The sequence below is a fragment of the Squalius cephalus genome, assembly GCF_949319135.1.
Source record: "Squalius cephalus genome assembly, chromosome: 3".
NCBI classification, from domain to species: Eukaryota; Metazoa; Chordata; class Actinopteri; order Cypriniformes; family Leuciscidae; genus Squalius; species Squalius cephalus.
Genome location: NC_137124.1, coordinates 13,282,435 through 13,300,921, shown reverse-complemented (window position 1 = coordinate 13,300,921; position 18,487 = coordinate 13,282,435). Strand labels below are relative to the sequence as shown.

Below are 18,487 nucleotides of genomic sequence, written 5' to 3'. Positions count from 1 at the left end.
TTTTTTCAATCATACCTCAACGGACAAAGTTTGAATTTTCTTTGTTTTTTGTGTATTTCGATTGAATCGTTGAATTGATTGACATGAACTCATTTGTTATTTCCGCAGACTGGATCACTGACTGGAAAAACCATGACCTTCACTCTCGCACTCGATAGGCTGACTGTTTTTTGTTACGTTTTGTTACTTTTCTAAACTTCCAAAACTGGTTTGAAGGTCTATCAGAGCCAGTGGTGGTACGGTGGCATTATTACGAAACGCTCTGCATATCTCCAAGCGAATCCTACATCGAAGCGCTTGCTCTTGTCTTTGTTCCCAAAGACGTGCGTCTAGATTAGAGAAAGGTGTGAGAGTTCCTCTTAGAAGTAAGACCCAACTCCAATCTAGATACGGAGATCTTTGGCTTCCACTCTCTCTCCGAATTATCTGGCTGTGCAACATAGTGAAGAAATTCACGAATCTGCCAAATCTCTTTTTTATGTTGCCAAATTGTATACTCTTGTACAATTCCCCAAAATATGCAAAAATGTCCGCATATGTTTTTTTTACACTGGTGATCCAAAGCATCTTTTACTTTAAAACACAATCAATAGAGTGACATTTCCCTGATTCTCACTTTTCTGTCTTCTCGCTTTGGGTTTTTTGCATTTCGGATGAAATAATGCAAAAGTGGAAGAACAAATGCAGCAGATATTACATCGCAAAGAAAAAAAAAGAAAAAGAAAAGGGAATTGGGTCAAAAAGAAGCTCAAAAGATTTAAAATTGTGGCATTTGAAATCTTCACAACAATTCTCTCGTTTGGTCGTTCAGTCGTACTTCGGACCACAGAGCGTGTGCGTCGTTTGTCGGTCACTTTTGTACCTTTTTTACAGTTCAGATTGATCATTTATATGTCTGTGCTGAAAAAAGCTGCTATTTTATTCTTGTTTTTTCTTTTGTGGTTGTAAAATTGTAAAGAGATTCTTCAGGTGTAATCCTTTGCCTTTCCACTACAGTCCATTTTATGATGCTTATAGTTCTGCAAAACGAGAAAGAAAAAAAAAAACCAATAGAAGGTTCAATCTAACAGTTGAGTTTTCCAATGTAAAGTTGTTTAATGCCTTCTTTTTTTGATAGCGACACCGGCAATAGAACTCACTTCTTTCTTCATGCCATTAATGGCGGCACCTCGTTCGACGTGACTCTATAACAGCTGAACACTGTGTCTCTCATCACATTAATGCGCGACAAATACTCTCAGGTCAAACTCCTCAATGTTTCGGTCTCAGAATCCAATGTTTTGTTCTCTCATTATTCATTCCTCTGTAACCGACAAGATATGACTAAAAAATTTGGCAAAGTTTGAATTCGTTTCATCGCTTGCCTTGAAGATAGACTCGTCTCATACTTTGGATTGATTGTTCAGCCTTATTTGTGACTGATCCTGCCGCCCTTTGTAAATGTTATAAACTCTGCGTTTCCTTTCTTCCGAGCAGAGCCTGATAAACACCGATTATACAGATATGATTCAGCATATCTCTATGCAGAAGTTGTGTTTGTAACATAGATCACTTATATACATTTAAGATACAGGTTTGACTATGAGCGCCAGTTTTTGGGACTTTTGTTTTAATTTTTTTGGAAGGATTTTTCAAAGGAAAAACTGTCACCTTTTATGTTTTTCCCCACATCCTGACCTTTTATTTTCATTATTTATTTTCTTTATTTTTTTCCTCTCTCTTGTTTATGTGATATGTTTAATAATCACTGTAACCCCCCTCCCCCTTGATTAAGTGCAACATTTTAGATATTTTTATATGCTTTTTTTCATGACATTGGGACTTTTTTTTTTTTTTTTTTTCAGACATTTATCTACCTCACTCTTTTTTTATGTACCTGTATATAAAGTACATCTGACCTTTTTCATGAAAAGGACAATATTACTGCTCTCTGTATCTGGGTAAAACCTCATAAACGCTACAAACCACAATCTCGGAGTGGAGAAATTACCGAATTACGGACATTTTGTATGACTAGCTGCTTTCTTTCCTATCGGATCTCGCTTAAATTTGTTTATTATTTATTAAAACAAGAACAGATCTGACAATTGACTCCAAATGTGCTGGAATGTTGTCGATGTTTAATTTATCCATCTTTTAACTTGAGGGCAAAAGTCAATAGATGGAATCATTTTTGAGGATATAATGGTTCTGATCTCCTCTCCCTTTCGTGTCTCTGAATCCCACTGTTATTATTTTGAAGTTTTCATTATACATTCATTGGAATACTGTTATTGTATCAGAAACCAAATGTTCATTGAAACTAAAAATGGATTTATGTACGTTCCCTCTGTAAGTTTTTGCTGTTTGTCAGGTGCATCAAATGTATATACGTTTTGTGCTGGCTTTGGAAAAAAAAAATTTCTCAGCCCAAACGAAAGATCAACACAAACATTTTAGCGTAATTTAAAAAAAAAAAAAAAATGAGCAGATGCAATATAAAGGTAAGAGAAGTTTGTTAGCTGAAATGACCCCCATGTCGTATTTCTTAACAAAAATTACTCGTGGGCTGATTAATTATGCATTTTATAAATCCAGATTCAAGATATTCTTGTAAATTTTCACTAAAGCATTTTTATAAAAGGGAAAATGTTTAAATTGGCGAAATTCGCCAGATTTGTTTGTCCAATTTGGAAAAAGTAATTACAAATCCATCAACAATCAAATAGCAATACCAACATCACGCCCTCCTCCACAGCCTTCGTATCTATGGTCATTTTTTTCTGCATTTTTCATACGATTTTCACATTTTTCCAAGATCATCATCCTAATGCTCTCCTCTGACCATCTCAGACCAATGGTTGATTTGTCAGTACAGATCTGTTGCCTATGGGCTAGATCTTCTCAGGGCTGAAGGTTCAAGTGGGCGTCAACGGGACAGGAAGTGACCCGTTCCTCGACGCTCACTCTACCCTGCTGCTGAAAACTGCTGCTCGGAGGTGTTCGTGATCTGATGGCGCCATCTACAACCTGGAGAAGGGATGTGTTGTGTATTTCACTCCCTGATGCTGGTGGAGCAAAAATGTTTGGTTGTTCAGTGAACTGTTGAGATGTGTTAGATATGTGTGTGTTGGTTATATAAAGGGGTTACAGATCCAGAACGGGGGAGGGGAGAATGGAAGAAGTTTTGTGGTCCAAGTCTGTTCAAACCTGGCTGTTCTGATTAAAAAAGGCACTTATTAACTTTATTTGTGTTGTTTTCTTTTGTATACATTTGAAGAAAAATTAAATGTGTCGCAGGAGCGTAGATGGAGAAGATTAACATATTGTATTTATGGTGGCACATTGCTCAAAAATACTTATAATAAATCCAGTTGAATAGCTTTGTGATGTCTGTTTTTGCATTTTAAGCAGGATTGAATGAATGATTACGAAAGAACTGTAAACTCAATTCTGGCAGTATAGTTGATGCGTAAGACAGACAGACAGCATATTAAATAATATTTGCACCTGCATTGGCTACAAATTGTTTGTCAGGTAGGAATTTTGTGTCAGTGATGTCATGTGAATAATTAAATCAAGCATTATTATAAATAAGTTAATCAATATTGGTAGTAGTAGCTTTTAATAATAACATGTCAGTGATACGCTATTTTGTGTAGTAGTGGACTCAAAAAAGCACCAAAAACTTTCAAAAGTATCAGAGTTTTCATTCTTAAGTTTAATTAAACTACTTTTCAATATAGTAGGCCTACTTATTATTATTATGGCAAGTAGCTCTATGATTTCTGTTTTTAATATGAATTTGGGTAAATAGTAATTAAAATGAATTGTATTTAAATGGCTATTTTGAAATTAGTAAAATAACTTTTATAGTAAAATATTTGTGTAGTAAGTATTATTGTATTACATTACATTATTATATGCAGTGGATGTGTCTCTAGCGGCTTTGATGTAAAGGAAAACTACATTACCCATGATGCTCTCTGTCCGTATCCAGTGACGCGTATTCTCTCAGACGGAAGACCAGTGGGGCACAAATACAACTCCAGAGGTTTTAAACCATGTTTTAAACAGGGACCATTTCTATTTCATTACTACAGGGATGTAATGTAAGTTGCAATTCATCAATGATAATTAATGCTGTGTTGTGTATTTCATATGTCAATTTTTTTTTATTTTTTTTTCACGCATTCAAAGAGCTAGCCAGCAATTATTATGATTAGATTTCTGCAGAGACTTACGCTTATATTTACACTCGCAGGACATTATAGCATCAATATCTGAGCTCGTATTGGTTCATACTGTTAATGTAACGTCATTTGGTAGGCCTATTTGACATTACATAATGCTTTTATAGCTAACGTTACTACTAGTAAACATCAGTTCATAAGAGGGTTTTACTACTAGCATTTTCTATTGCAAATTCTGTACATTACCTTTGGTCCATTAAAATCAATATGAAGAATAGTGATATCCAATATTGCTACTATTAGTATTTTATTTAATTCGTTATATCTGTCATTTGATTTTGGGGTGAATATGACTGATTATCAACATGATTGATTTACTTTCTTATTTTATTTTACTTTTTTTTTTTCAGATTAGAAAAGTAGAAGTTGAAAGAGGGAAAAACTCTCTCAACCAAAGACGGTTCTCACCGCCATGGCCGCTGAACTCCATGCAGCAATTTTTATGGCCAAACAAGAGCGACACAAGAATCTTTTCCTGAACTACAGAAACCTCAACAACTTCCCTGTGGAGCTGCTCAGAGATGAAGGGATGCAGTTCCTGGAGCGTCTCTTCATGAAGAGAAACTCCCTCACATCCCTTGTAAGATCTCAGTCCCAGTGCTGTTAGTCTTCAGTTTTGAGTCAGCCCTGTATTGAAATATTGTAATGATATATTTACCTATATTATCCTAATACTGTTTTCCTCCTGTCAGCCAGAGAATCTGGCTCAGAAGCTTCCCAACCTGATTGAATTGTGAGTATTTATCTTTGTCATACTCTTGTGACTTTGGTTTATGCTGTTATTATAACAATGGACAGTAAATTTTGCACAACTGTAATATTACTGTTGCCCAGTAGATGTCCCTGAGTCATTGTGATGTTTTACCACCCATACATAAATAACTAGGCTAGATGACTGGATTGGCAAAAGAGTTTGGTTGAATTCAATTATTTTAGTTACATTTTTACTGCATCTAATGAAAAACGAGATTATGAAATGTAATCCCACAACTTTTTTTTTTTTTAAAGATACCTTCACTCAAACAATATTGCAATAATTCCTCAAGGTAATTTAATTCTATAATTATATACATCAGTATTTTGATGTCAGACACAAGATGCATTGCACGGTACATGATGGTGTTGTTGTTCCAGCAATTGGCAACCTTGTGAAGCTGCAGTCACTGGACCTGAGTGACAACGCTCTTCAAATCATCTGCCCAGAGATTGGTCAGCTGCGCTCATTACGACACCTGCGATTGGCCAACAATCAACTGAAATTCCTCCCGCAAGGTGAGTCGTGCACATTTATCTAAAACACTGAGAAAGATTGAGCTGCTGCAACTGATTATATTGATTATCAATTCCTCTATGCATATCTAATAATAGAATAATAATCATTTTATAACAAAAACATTAATCGCTGTATATTTAGTTTTATTGCTTTACCTGTGCTACCCAGCATTAAAATAATATTTCGGATTACATAGAAATACAGTACATGCATTTTGCATTTAACCTGAAATATTCCAAAGGTTGAATGAAGTCCTTGTTTTAAAGGTAGGGTAGGTAGGAATTTTATTAAAAACTTTTTTCCAAATTTGTTTAAACTTTCTATATATATCAATACATAATTAAAATGTAAGTACTCTGAAAAAAAGAGTATAAAAATCGAGTGACTCTAGACCGTTTAATCTGCATTAAACACAGCTCATTATTTCCATTCGGGACGAAACAAAGGATTGGCTTAGGTGACTGTCACTCTCTCGCAACCATGGCAACCACCCTTTTGCCACACAGGATCTGCCCACTTGCGCGCGTTCGTCTGATTTGAGGAATTCAAGAGGCACGGAACCTAGGAATAGCAAAACAATGGCAGAGAAAGAGCAATCAAAATTCACATTACCGGCATATGCAGTTAGCGAAGGCAAACAAGGCAAAAAAAGGAAGACAGTACTAGAAAAGGTAATGAACAAAAAGTCTTTGGATAAACAAAGAAATAAAACGCGTGTCAATATCCTCGGACCCTAGTTGCACGGCCTCTTGCACGACCTCCTCTGCTTCGCCCTCGACCCCGGACCTGTCCTCGAGCTGACGATGCGGTAGCAGTACTTGTCTCTGGAGTGTAGTCCTCATCAGAGTCAACAATGCTTTCATCATGGAAATGCAGAACACCATATATGTTATGAATCTTACACGAAATTCATCTTCATCACAGTGTAACTGATGGTAATGGAAAAACGTGTATCAATGCAACCTGTTTTTAACTTTGCCTTATAGATATAACTAGCTCGTTAGCGAATCAAAAAAAAAAAAATTTAAACTTTACCAATATCAATATGCTAGCTTGATAGTGAGTACTAAAATACATCTTATTTGTTTATATTCATAATGATAAAGTTAGATTTTTTTTTATTACATGTGATTCTGACATGATGTCACTACATGCACTGCGCTCCTTCCTCTCCGGTAAATAATGCGTCTTCCAGCTCAGCGGTCGGAGTCGCGCGTTCATGTGTTTTGGGGGCGTGGCTTTGGAAGGAGCCCAGAAGGGAGGGGGTGGAGTGAATGGAAATAATGAGCTCTCTTTAAAACAGTCGTGAGAGGTCTACAGACACTCGATTTTTATACTTTCTTTTTCAGAGTACTTACATTTTAATTATGTATTGATATATAAATAAAGTTTAAACAAATTTGGAAAAAATTTTTTTTAGACAATTCCTACCTACCCTACCTTTAAGTGATTCGAGCCGAATTAATTGCAGAAAAAGAGGAAAGTCAGTACGGTGCTGCAACTTTGTAATTAAAAATGTTTCTAGGTAAACAGCGCCTTTATTCTGTCATGGACATTATTTGTAACACAAGATATTTCTTCTTGTGTAATTGAGCAGCTTTAACTGCATCAAATAATGTCTTCGCTCGCCAGCTTGAGTATGAGGACACTGCATCACCAGAAGCTTTTAAACTTCAGTACATGTTGCAGTTATTAAACTTCATTTAATGAAGAGATTTTTGTGCTCAGCATGACACTTAAATGGTTCTGAGGAGAAAAACTTCATAAAGAGACTGTGGGAAAATGACTAAGCTCTTTGACACTCTCTTTAATTGCTTAGCTTCAAAACACGCAGTTGTTTTATATCAGTCTTTTTATTGTTCTTTTCCATTTAAATTGGGTAATGTTTCATCTGAAGCCGAGACTGTTCATGGCTTTAATTTATCATACGTGAATTGTTCCAAACTAAGTGTTTTACAGTGAATTTTTACAACAGTTTCTAGCATATTTTATCTAGTGACATGCATTGCACACATGTTTGAAAGAAGTGTGATTTTTGTATTTACACAATTATAGTTCCTTTTCAGTATTACATAATGTATCATCTTGTATTTTTTTTCCCAGAAGAAGCCATAAAGACACTCCCTATGGTTATAATTAGTGCTGTTAATCGATTAAAATTTTCTGTAATTAATCACGCTAACTTTAAAGTTTTTTTTATATTTTTATGTTGTAATAATTTCACATTTAATCTCCAAATTATTGTAGAAACAACATAAAGACAGTATATTTTAAATATTTGATCTAACAGATAGGAAATATACAGAAATTGAATTAAGTTATCAAATTCTTCAAAGTCTTCACTGTATAAATTAAAAATGAAATGTAGTTTAATTTTTATTAAAGCTGCAAAAGTTATTCAGTCAAGAGCAGTGAGTTATTTTTCTCGGTTTTATTTGTTCTCTGATTGATTAACCCTTCACGTGTTGGTTAAAAATGACATTTTTTTATTTCAATGAAGGGGATTTTATGGTACTAAATTATAATGGATATATGAATATGAGCATTATCATATAATGTAACGATAGCTAAAGGATGACAGGGAAAATTTTGACAACCCTAGTTATAAAAGCCTGTTATTACCTGATTCTTACTTGAAACTTTGCAGCATGGAAAAAATAGACAATTCTGATTTTTTTATGGAATATTGAAGTATTTATTATGAATGATTTATCTGTGCATGCACATCATTATTTGTTTTAATTCATGTGTCATTGTAATCTTTAACCAAAATAACTTCCCCTCCCTCTTGCAACTACATCTCTTCTCTGATGATGTGTTTACTGGCGTGAGGGCGGGGCAACCTGTCACTCACATGAGATCGACCAATAGCAAATCAATTTTAATCAATTCCCCATAGACAAAATCAAGTCCTGTCCTACATTTTTTTTTGTTTGTTTGTTTGTTCGAGAAGCCATTTCACTCCGATATAAGTCATAATAGGGGAGAAAAGACAACCGTAACTTCTGTTTCATGCCAGTTTGAACATAAATGTATATTGACTTGTATTGGTAGAGCTGGGAGATCTCCGAGAGCTGGAGACTCTGGACGTGTCCACGAACCTCCTGAGGACTCTTCCAGAGCGTCTGCACCAGTGTCTGTCCCTGCAGTGTTTGACAGCAGACCGAAACATGCTGCAGTGCCTCCCTCGCCAGCTCTGTCTGCTGCCTGACCTCAATGAGCTCTCCATGGCTGCCAACTGCCTGACATCACTGCCCCTGGGTGAGCAGATCAAGACACAACATTTACAATACATTTACATTTGTGCATTTGGCAGACCCAAAAAAACAGTGTATTCGAGTCACTACCGTTCAAAAGTTTGGGGTCAGTTCTTTTTTTAAAGAAATGAACACCTTTATTTAGAAAGAATGCAAATGAATCCAAAGTGACTGTAAAACATGTTACAAAAGATTTCTGTTTCAAATAAAATGCTTTTCTTTTATAAATAAAATATAAAAAATTAAGAATAAGAATTGTCCTCAGCAGCAAATCAGCATATTAGAATGATTTCTGAAGGATCATGTGACTGAAGTAATGCCTGCTGAAAATTCTGAAATAAAGTAGATTTTATATTAAAATAAAAAAGTGTTATAATATTTCAGTTTTTCCTGTATTTATGATCAAATAAATGCAGTGTTGTTGAGCAAAAACATTAGAAAAAACTTTTGAACGAGAGTTTCCATAGTCTAGTTAGTCTAAATTCAGTGCAAATACTCCATACAAGTTCTCTGAAGCCATATGATGCTTTATGTGAGGAGCAGACCAAAGGTTATTAAAGCAATAAGACTCATGAAGCCATGGTTTACAGTGAATTTAGAACAGCTAATGTAAATTCACTGTAAACCACAGCTTCAATTTATAAAATGGCTATAATAATAATAATACTGTATAACATTATAGTGGTGTAATAAGGTCACAGGTTTATGTTTGTAGAGTGGCTTTGAACGGGACTCAACCAATCATTATGATAATATTTTTAGCATTTTTGAGAGCAACAGATAAGGGGAAGGTTACACAGCTCTTTTATGACTCCAGAGGACTATATTTCACGAGTACCAGGTGAATGCCGATATGTTTCTGTCAGATATGGGGCGTTCCATGGAGCTGCAGTTTGTCTTTGTGGACAACAACACTCATCTGAAGGCTCTCCCATCGTATCTTTATAACAAAGTCATCGGCTGCAGTGGGTGAGCTCTTTTCTGTCGTTGTAGTATGCTAGCAAAATCACAACTTTTATGTTTTAAAAATTTCTATAAAGTAGGGCTGTCGATCGATTAAAAAAAAATTACTAATTAATTGCTGCGATTTTTGTAATTAATTGTGATTAATCACACCTAACATTTGAAAGCTGAAAAATTACAAAACATTGAATTCAGTTCACATTTATTTGTACAGCGCTTTTCACAATACATATTGTTTCAAAGCAGCTTTAAAGTAAACGCATGTTTCTACATTACAATCTAGAGTAATCTGTTATTAAAGGTGACTACAGAGAGCAGGCGGTTCTATATTTCAGGATGTACAGTTCTAAGATAATACAAATCATGCAGTTAGATAACATCAAATTAAAGCAATTATTGCTAGTTGTGATCATAATAATTACAATATATTAGTGCTGTCGAATTGATTAATCACAGTTAATTGCATCTAACATAAAAGTTTGTAAATATATAATGTGTGTGTGTATATATATATATTTACTCACACATATACAAACTTTTATGTTAGATGCGATTAATCGCAATTAATCGATTTGACAGCACTACAATTTATAGAATATTTGTATATAGAAACAATATTTAGAAACATTAAAAATATAATAACACATTTTTATTTAAGTGAACCTTTTACATAAACCCATTATACTAAATGTCAGATTTAGCAGTGTCTTTTATACAGTGTATTTGGTGATGTTTCACTCTCTGTCAATACTATATAGCGGTAAGTTTATTTTCCCCCCTCTTTAAAGTTAAATTGACAGAAATGAATGTGTTATTTTTCCCAGCCGAACTATAAAGACATAAAGAAACAAATAGATTCAGCACAAGAGAATAAGAGTTCATTTCCTTTTTCTGTTACCTTATGCCTTTTTTTATGTATTAATGTGATATTATAGCTAGTTAAGTCTGAAATAGATGATTTGACATAATTATAGATGGGCATTCGACAAAGTGGAGCTTATTGAGATTGTGGCACTCCAGACCCTGTCAGCTACTGGACATACGGTGCAGCAGAAACTAGTGGAAAATGTGTGTAGAGTCTTTGGTCAGATTTTCCGTCCATCTGAAAGTAAACAACATTGATTTTTTTCACACATGTGAGATTCACTTTGGTAAATCTCACAAAAAGTTCTTCTATAAACTATAAACTTGAATCTGGCTCATCCACTTTTAACACGCTCTGCTGCTTTTGTTGCACATTTTCCAAAGAGAGATTCTCAGATGTTCAGTAACAATGTCTGGGTGGGAAAATGCAAGAGTTTTCTGACATTGTAAGTGCTGATAAGGCTATATATTGCTTCTCATGACATTTGGTGTGATTGATCCCTGGCTGTTTCAGACGGACACCTGGTCTAATGTGTCGATGTTCATGCAAGGTTATTTATCTGTATGCACGCACAGATGTGGTCTAGCTGGTCAGGTCTCTGACGTGAAGCAGCTCTGCTTGACTCTCGGAGATGTGACTGTTCCTCTGCCCTCTGAAGTGAAGGCCATCGGCTCCGAGACTGACAGTGTGTTGCCTCTGGAAGAGCTGGCATGCAGAATCCTACATGCGGCCCACAACTGGACCGGTAAGTGTAAGAGTCGCAAACAAACCTACAACAATTTCAGTTGTCCTACGACAATTGCATCGGGTTTCTTCACATTTACCAACCAAATGTTTTGACCACTAAAACGTCTTGTTCAGACTGTCAGTCCAAATCTGATTTTCGTGCATATCCGATTGGAATCCAATCCTATTTAGCAAGTGTGAACGGCAAAAAAAAATCACATGAAATACGTTTTGTACAAATTCGTTTCATGCTACATTCACAATTTTTATCACATTTCTGGAAATCTGTTTCAGTCTGACCTCTCTACGTAGTTTTTCTAGCTAAGTCACTTTCTTATGCCACATTAAAACAAACATATCTGCTGTAGGAAACATATCTGCTGTTTGTTTGTGTTGAGTTTCTGCCGCTGCCTCATAAGTCGTAGTTATTCAGCGCCACAGCTACACGTTTTGTTGTAAAACATCATCTGTCTTGTAAACCCCTCCATGCTGCTGCTGTTGTGGTCTTTTAGTGTAGATAAACCAACACAACATGTCTTATGTGCAGATGTGAAGTTCCTGACTCCGTTCCTGTTGCCCAAGAGTCTGCTGGAAGTCGTCCGGTGTCCTCTGGGTCACTGTCACCGCTGCAGTCAGCCCATGTTCACCATCGTCTACACCAAACTGTTCCCGCTCAGAGAGACTGCGCTCGCAGGGGTGCACAAGAGGTACTGATGCTGTAGTAACATCATGTCACAAGTGTGTGTTTTGGAATTCCACTTTACACCGTGTCCTAAGCTGGCAGACGCGATACAATAAGATAAGATTCCAGTGACAAGCAGTTTGTACTGGACACGACTACGAGACGCGACAAAAACAACCAAAAATCACAGCCAATCGGATGAGTGTGTGGACTGTGCACTGCACTCGCAACAAAATGGATTAAGTACGTAATCAAATTCATAGATATTTTAACATAATTAAAAATACATACTGAATGACTGAAACAGTCTTCGTCATAGAATACAGTTGTTTGTTCACATTGAGTTCACAGTTTGAACGTTCTTGTTTCCTTTCATTTTCAAGATCTGAGGTGAATTATCCATTGTCACTTTCAGTATGGCTATAAATGTCACACAAAATGAAATTGCAACTCACATTAAACTTTTAACATTAAAGCTAACATAGTTTGAAACACTTTTAGTTATACTGGTTCTAAAAATGTATATTTAGGTGTGTTCACTGCACAGATTGACATCAAAGTCCCACGAGAGCGATTAGAGAGCAGGCGGTTCTATATGCTTTTCACTGTACTTCAATGTTTTCTGAAAGATTGAATGATTTCTGAAGGATCACGTGACACTGAAGACTGGAGTAATGATGCTGAAAATCCACAGGGATATATAAAAACAGAAACAGTTCTTTTAAAATAGAAACAAATTCTTTTATATCGTAATAATATTTCACAATATTACGATTTTTCTGTATTTTGCCTTCATCATATAAATGCAGCCTTGGTGAGCATAAAACGTAGCAAACTTGAGCAGTAGTGGATGCCTCCTTTAAATCCACATGCATTCTGGGATTGAGTAGGTCAATAGTCAAGTCACATTTATTTATAAAGCGCTTTTTACAATACAGATTGTTTCAGAGCAGCTTTACGGTGATAACAGGAAAATAATGCAACAAAGTTTGTTTCCAGAAGAAAATAGCGTCACAGTCAAGCTTAAGTAAGTTCAGTGTTTTGTTGTAAAAAAGTTTTTAATTGAGTTCATATATATATATATATATATATATATATATATATAGCCACTCTGGAGAAAAACGTGATGTCATCGTCCAGCTCAGTTCAGTTCTCATATAATGGTGTCAATGCAGGCAGATCAATATTATTGTTGAATATTAAATGTTCAATATTAAATACCAATAATGCATGCGCATTTGCTGTTATGTGCATATTAATTTACCAAAAACATACTCTCTTTCATATCTCATATATCTTGCATTCAGAAAACTCTCTCTCTCACACACACACACACACACACACACACACACACACACACTCTCTGACCCCTCTCACTTCCCCTATCTCCTCATCTTCCTGCTTGTTTGATTGGTTGAATTGAGCTGTGCTTGCTCTGATACCCGTCATGTTCCATCTGTAATGCAACGCTGTGGTTTTGGTATCAACATCCAGTAGCGTAACCGAATCAGCCTGCTGGACTGCTGCTCTCAGCTACTTCACGTGCATTAAGAGATCTAATCCACTCGCCAATTACCTCTTACCCTGAGTGTTCGACGGTCGTTTGCAGACCAGCGCTGGTCGAAAGAAAGAGAGAGAAGCTATTTGTTTAAGGGAATTCTTTTCCATTTGCTTCTTTTTCACCTTTTATACTCTCCGTTTTCAATCGCAGGTCATCAGGTTAGCGTGTATTGTGTGTATTTAGTGAAAATATACCAGGAAACTCTCGCTTTTTCAATATCACTTCATCAACACGCTTATGAAAGCATGTTGTGGGAGTAAAATAACCTCCCTTATATGTGCATACATTAAGCTGCATATTTTGAGTGCTCAGGGATGAAAGCTCATCAAAATAATTTTAAAACATCTCTTTCCCTGTGAGATTGCTTTACTTGAACTAACCATACCAGAAATTTGCTAACTTTTGCATTTGACCTGTGTTTTTGATACTGTATTGGTTTTTGGTAAGGTGAGAATCTTACTTGGTTGTTCTTAATCTTAGGGGGTTTGAAAAATCTCTAAACCTAAATGCTGTGTGCGTGTACTTTTGGAAGTGATCAGGCTTAAAATTGTCAGTAACACTTTATTTTAAGGTGACGTAGTTGCATGTTACTACATGCACTTACTATAGTAATAACTAATAATAAGTAAATTATGCATAATCACAAGTAACTAACCCTAAACCAAAACCTAACCTTAACTGTATATTAAGTGCATGTAGTTAATTAATATTACTCAGTACTTATTTGAGTTGGTACAATGTAACTACTTCACATTAAAATAAAGTTGAACCCAATTTTAGCTTGGCAGACAATAAAATGGGTGCACAAAAATTTGTGTTCAACCAATATTTCGCCAGTGCCTATACAGTACCATCTGGTATTTAGACTTTTATTTTTAATTAATTATCTTTTATTTCCTTTTTTTGGGGGGGAAAATACTATAATATGATTTGATTACAGAATCAAAAAGTTGCTATCTAAAGTTTTAATCTGATTATTTTACAGATTTATTTCCTATCAGGTTATTTTTTTTCCCACATTGATTCATTTTCAGATATTGATAAATATTCAATAATATAATATTCAGCTGCTCATTAATTCAAATAGCTAATTAGCCAATCACATAGCAGCAACTCGATGCATGTAGACAAGATCAAGACGATCTGCTGAAGTTCAAACTGAGCATCAGAACGGGGAAGAAAGCTGATTTAAGTGACTTTGAGCGTGGCATGGTTGACATTGGTTGTTGGTGCTGGACGGGCTTGTCTTGAGTATTTCAGAAACTGCTGATCTACTGGGATTTTCACGCACAACCATCTCTAGAGAATGGTCCAGAAAAGAGATAATATCCAGTGAGTGGCAGTTCTGTGGGCAAAAATGCCTTATTGATGCCAGAAGTCAGAGGAGAACGGCTAGACTGGTTCCAGCTGATAGAAAGGCAACAGTAACTCAAATAAGCACTCGTTACTACCCGAGGTCTGCGGAAGAGCATCTCTGAAGACTCAACACGTCAAACCAAAAGCAGACGAGCTACAGCAGCAGAAGACACACACCGGTGACACTCCTGTCAGCTGAGAACAGGAAACTGAGGCTATAATTCACACAGGCTCACCAAAACTGGACAATAGAAGATTGGAAAAACATTGCCTGGTTTGATGAGTCTCAAAATCTGCGACATTCAGATGGTAGGGTCAGAATTTGGCATGGATCCATCCTGCCTTGAATCGATGGTTCAGGCTGCTGGTGGTGTAATGGTGTGTGAGATATTTTCTTGACACACTTTGGGCCCCTTAGTACCAACTGAGCATCGTTTAAATGCCACAGCCTTCCTAAGTCCATCCCTTTATGACCACAGTGTATCATCTCCTGATGGCTACTTCCAGCAGGATAACACACATGTCACAAAGCTCAAACCATTTCAAACTGGTTTCTTGAACATGACAATGAGTTCACTATACTCAAATGACCTCCACAATCACCAGATCTCAATCCAATAGAGCACCTTTGGGATTTGCTGGAACGGGAGATTCGCATCATGGATGTCCAGCCAACAAATCTGCAGCAACTGTCATGACAATATAGACCAAAATCTTTGATAAATGTTTCCAGAACCTTGTTGAATCTATGCCACGAAGAATAAAGGTAGATCTGAAGGCGAAAGATCCATTCTGGGGACCAATTAGCAAGGTGTAACTTATAAAGTGGCCAGTGATTGTGTACGATATCACTATTGGCCAATAAAAAAAAAAAGGTTTATCAGTCATATTTAAAGAAGTGTCAGTGCAAGTTGCGTTTAGTCAAAACAGCTCAAACATGCATTTTAGTCTGGGACTATCTTAAGCTTTGTCTGTGAAACCGGGGGAGAATGTTATAAGTGCAAATTGTTTTAAGTAGATTTTGTCTGTTTTCTTCCACAGAACCACAGTAAGTTTTGTAGCGTACTGCTGCTCTAGCCAGTGTCTGAGGACGTTTGATCTGCAGGGCTGACGTCTTACACACGATAACCTCACAGCACAGCTCATGCTGCTTTCATCTTCACAAAGGATATCGCAAGAGACTTTTCTGTGGAACTGATACCTTTCTGAGCTTCAGGAACATTTAACAGCCCACCGTCCCGAAGATCTTCATGACAGACATTAAAGTATGTCCTCCTGTCCTGAGTGTAGCGTCTCTTAAGAAAGCCAGCAGTTGGTTAAACCTGATTACATTTCACAAATGAATGTAGAATGAGAAGAACTGAAGCAATCGATCAATAAAGTATTGTTTGTGTTGGGATTGTTACGGTTTGCTGTAACCAAAAAGGGTGAAGGTTTCTTGAGAAACTCAACATTTATTCTGTTTTAAAGATTACCAGCATATATAAATTTAAAACTAACGACTTTTAAGTGAGATATGGCTATTTTTGTTTTCATTTGAAAGGAAAATAGAATTGTTTTTTTAGAGCTCATTACTGAAAATATTACTGAAATGTCATGTTTCTTTAAAAAGTACTTAAAGAGCATGACCCAATTCTTTCCTTTTTAAATATAAACGTGTGTCAGTTTAATCTGAGGCTCATAATCCAAGTGACCAGGATTCAGCTCTTTTAAAGCACAGTCACATGTGTGTTGTTTTGTGTTACGAGTCTCTTGTGAAGCTTTGACTACAGACCGCTATAAAGTGCCAATTGACTTTAATGAAAACATGAAATTGATTGTTCTCATTGAAGGCAGCTTCAAGGGATTGTTCTCGAATGGTACTATTTTTGTGAAAGAGAATATTTTCAAAAGACTGAGACATGAATTATGAGATTTGCTGAAACTACACTACAGCCGTCAGTCATTGTGCCGATACAGCAGCAAAACACCAACATTGTTCAGCTTAGTGTATAGTTCATGTGTAGATGTTACTCTTTATTTTCTTTGAAGAGTTTGTTTAGCCTAACTTTTTACTATGTTGTTGTTGTTTCATGTTGCCATTTATATGTATTTGTGCTGTTGTTCGAATGTTTGGCAATTATAACAATGTTTAAAACATCTCTTGTTGGTTTTCTAATTTCAATTTCATTCATGTTGAGCACCATTTTGACTGTGAATGTAACCGTTATGGCAGCACTGAAGCTGCATCTGTGCATTATAGTGTTCAGCATAAATACACAGAATCATGACATTGTTTTGTGTTTGAATGTTGATTAAATGGCAATGGCAAAAAAAAAGAAAAAAAAAAAAAAAGAAACTGATGTGGCATCTATTTAAGCTGCCTCAGAGCTGGAAAATGGCTTTTATATGACATATATGCATGTCATATGGTTTTATTTGGACATATATGGCTTACTGTGTCTTTAAACAGAATTTAGAAAGACGTGAACTCTACCTTTAGACGCTTAGGAACAATATTGCTTGTGATATTTCTATGTACATCATCTGGAAATACTCTGAAAACAGAGTTGAATGAAATGTCTGCTCTGTGGATCTGAGAATTGAAATATGATCTTTAAGGGTATTATTTACAGTATTTTTCTCTTCCATGATCACAACTGCTCGGACATGAAGAAACTATTGCATCCAGTACTGTGCTTTCTCAAAATGAGAACCTTTTTGCTTCGACTTTGTATATATATATTCCAAAACAATTTGGGGTCTGTGCATTTTACTTGGGAGTGTTTAATAGTCATTCTAATGATATGTAAATATATGCAAATATAATCATGTCTAACTGCTTTTGCAAATGGAAAATTTGGTATACACTATTTCTTAACTGAGAGCAGAAACTGATTATTTTATCATTTTAGAATAATAATTTTATAACAGAAAGTATGGATAGATTTCATGAGATCTGGAAGCAGATATTCACTTCATTCAAACTATCATCAGTTTTTCAGCCCATCTCAGGAGCAAGACTTTTTCTTCCTTAGTGCTGTCTGCATCATTTTACATAAATTAAGATGCAAATCCAGTGCCTGTTATATCACTTATTACCTTAGTAATTGTGAAATGTATGATTTTATAGGTGATTTTATTCCATTTCTTTGTTCCTCAGCCTGGAAAAAGCTCCAGTCCTGCATTGTCACTGACTTCACGGAGACCGTTAACATTCAGACCTCTGTCCTACATCTCATAAATCACCCTGAATGAAACATGTAATATATTTTGCTGTCCCTGACACTATATATTCCCCATGACAGGCCAACAGATGTCTCTCCTGCCTGCTCTTCATCTTCTCACTAAAACTAATGACATTTAGTCATCTACAGTTCAGTGGATTCATAGTAGTTTACTGTAACATTTCCTTTATCAGTTTTACTTTATCTTCAAGTGTGTGTGTGTGTGTGCAAATTTCCTTTTGTTGTGCACAGATGGATGGATGGATGGATGGATGGATGGATGGATGGATGGATGGATAGATAGATAGATAGATAGATAGATAGATAGATAGATAGATAGATAGATAGATAGATAGATAGATAGAT

At 35.9% G+C, this 18,487-nt stretch overlaps 2 protein-coding genes across 2 annotated transcripts in view; both read left to right on the top strand.

Annotated features, from left to right (window-relative positions):
* The window catches only part of igf1rb (insulin-like growth factor 1b receptor), an 85,180-nt gene extending 83,216 nt beyond the window's left edge, over positions 1-1,964 (top strand). The window contains exon 21 of the mRNA XM_079867207.1: positions 1-1,964. This exon is cut by the window's left edge and continues 611 nt beyond it. The gene's annotated coding sequence lies outside the window, so the exon portion shown is untranslated.
* Positions 1,965-3,960: 1,996 nt separating this feature from the next.
* lrrc28 (leucine rich repeat containing 28) lies at positions 3,961-17,224 on the top strand. Its single transcript, XM_079865651.1, has 10 exons — positions 3,961-4,091; positions 4,583-4,812; positions 4,925-4,965; positions 5,241-5,278; positions 5,367-5,504; positions 8,560-8,766; positions 9,629-9,731; positions 11,166-11,335; positions 11,864-12,023; positions 15,957-17,224. Exons 2-10 carry the CDS (start codon positions 4,645-4,647, stop codon positions 16,024-16,026), a joined length of 1,095 nt encoding a protein of 364 aa, XP_079721777.1. The 5' UTR covers positions 3,961-4,091; positions 4,583-4,644; the 3' UTR covers positions 16,027-17,224.
* The last annotated feature ends 1,263 nt before the right edge of the window (positions 17,225-18,487 follow it).

Bases quoted from the DNA above. Each gene is read 5' to 3' on its own strand.
- lrrc28 (XM_079865651.1), top strand. From the start codon at position 4,645: ATGGCCGCTGAACTCCATGCAGCAATTTTTATGGCCAAACAAGAGCGA. The intron at 4,966-5,240 runs GTGAGTATTTAT...TTTTTTTTAAAG, and splicing joins CTTCCCAACCTGATTGAATT to ATACCTTCACTCAAACAATA. The intron at 11,336-11,863 runs GTAAGTGTAAGA...TCTTATGTGCAG, and splicing joins TGCGGCCCACAACTGGACCG to ATGTGAAGTTCCTGACTCCG.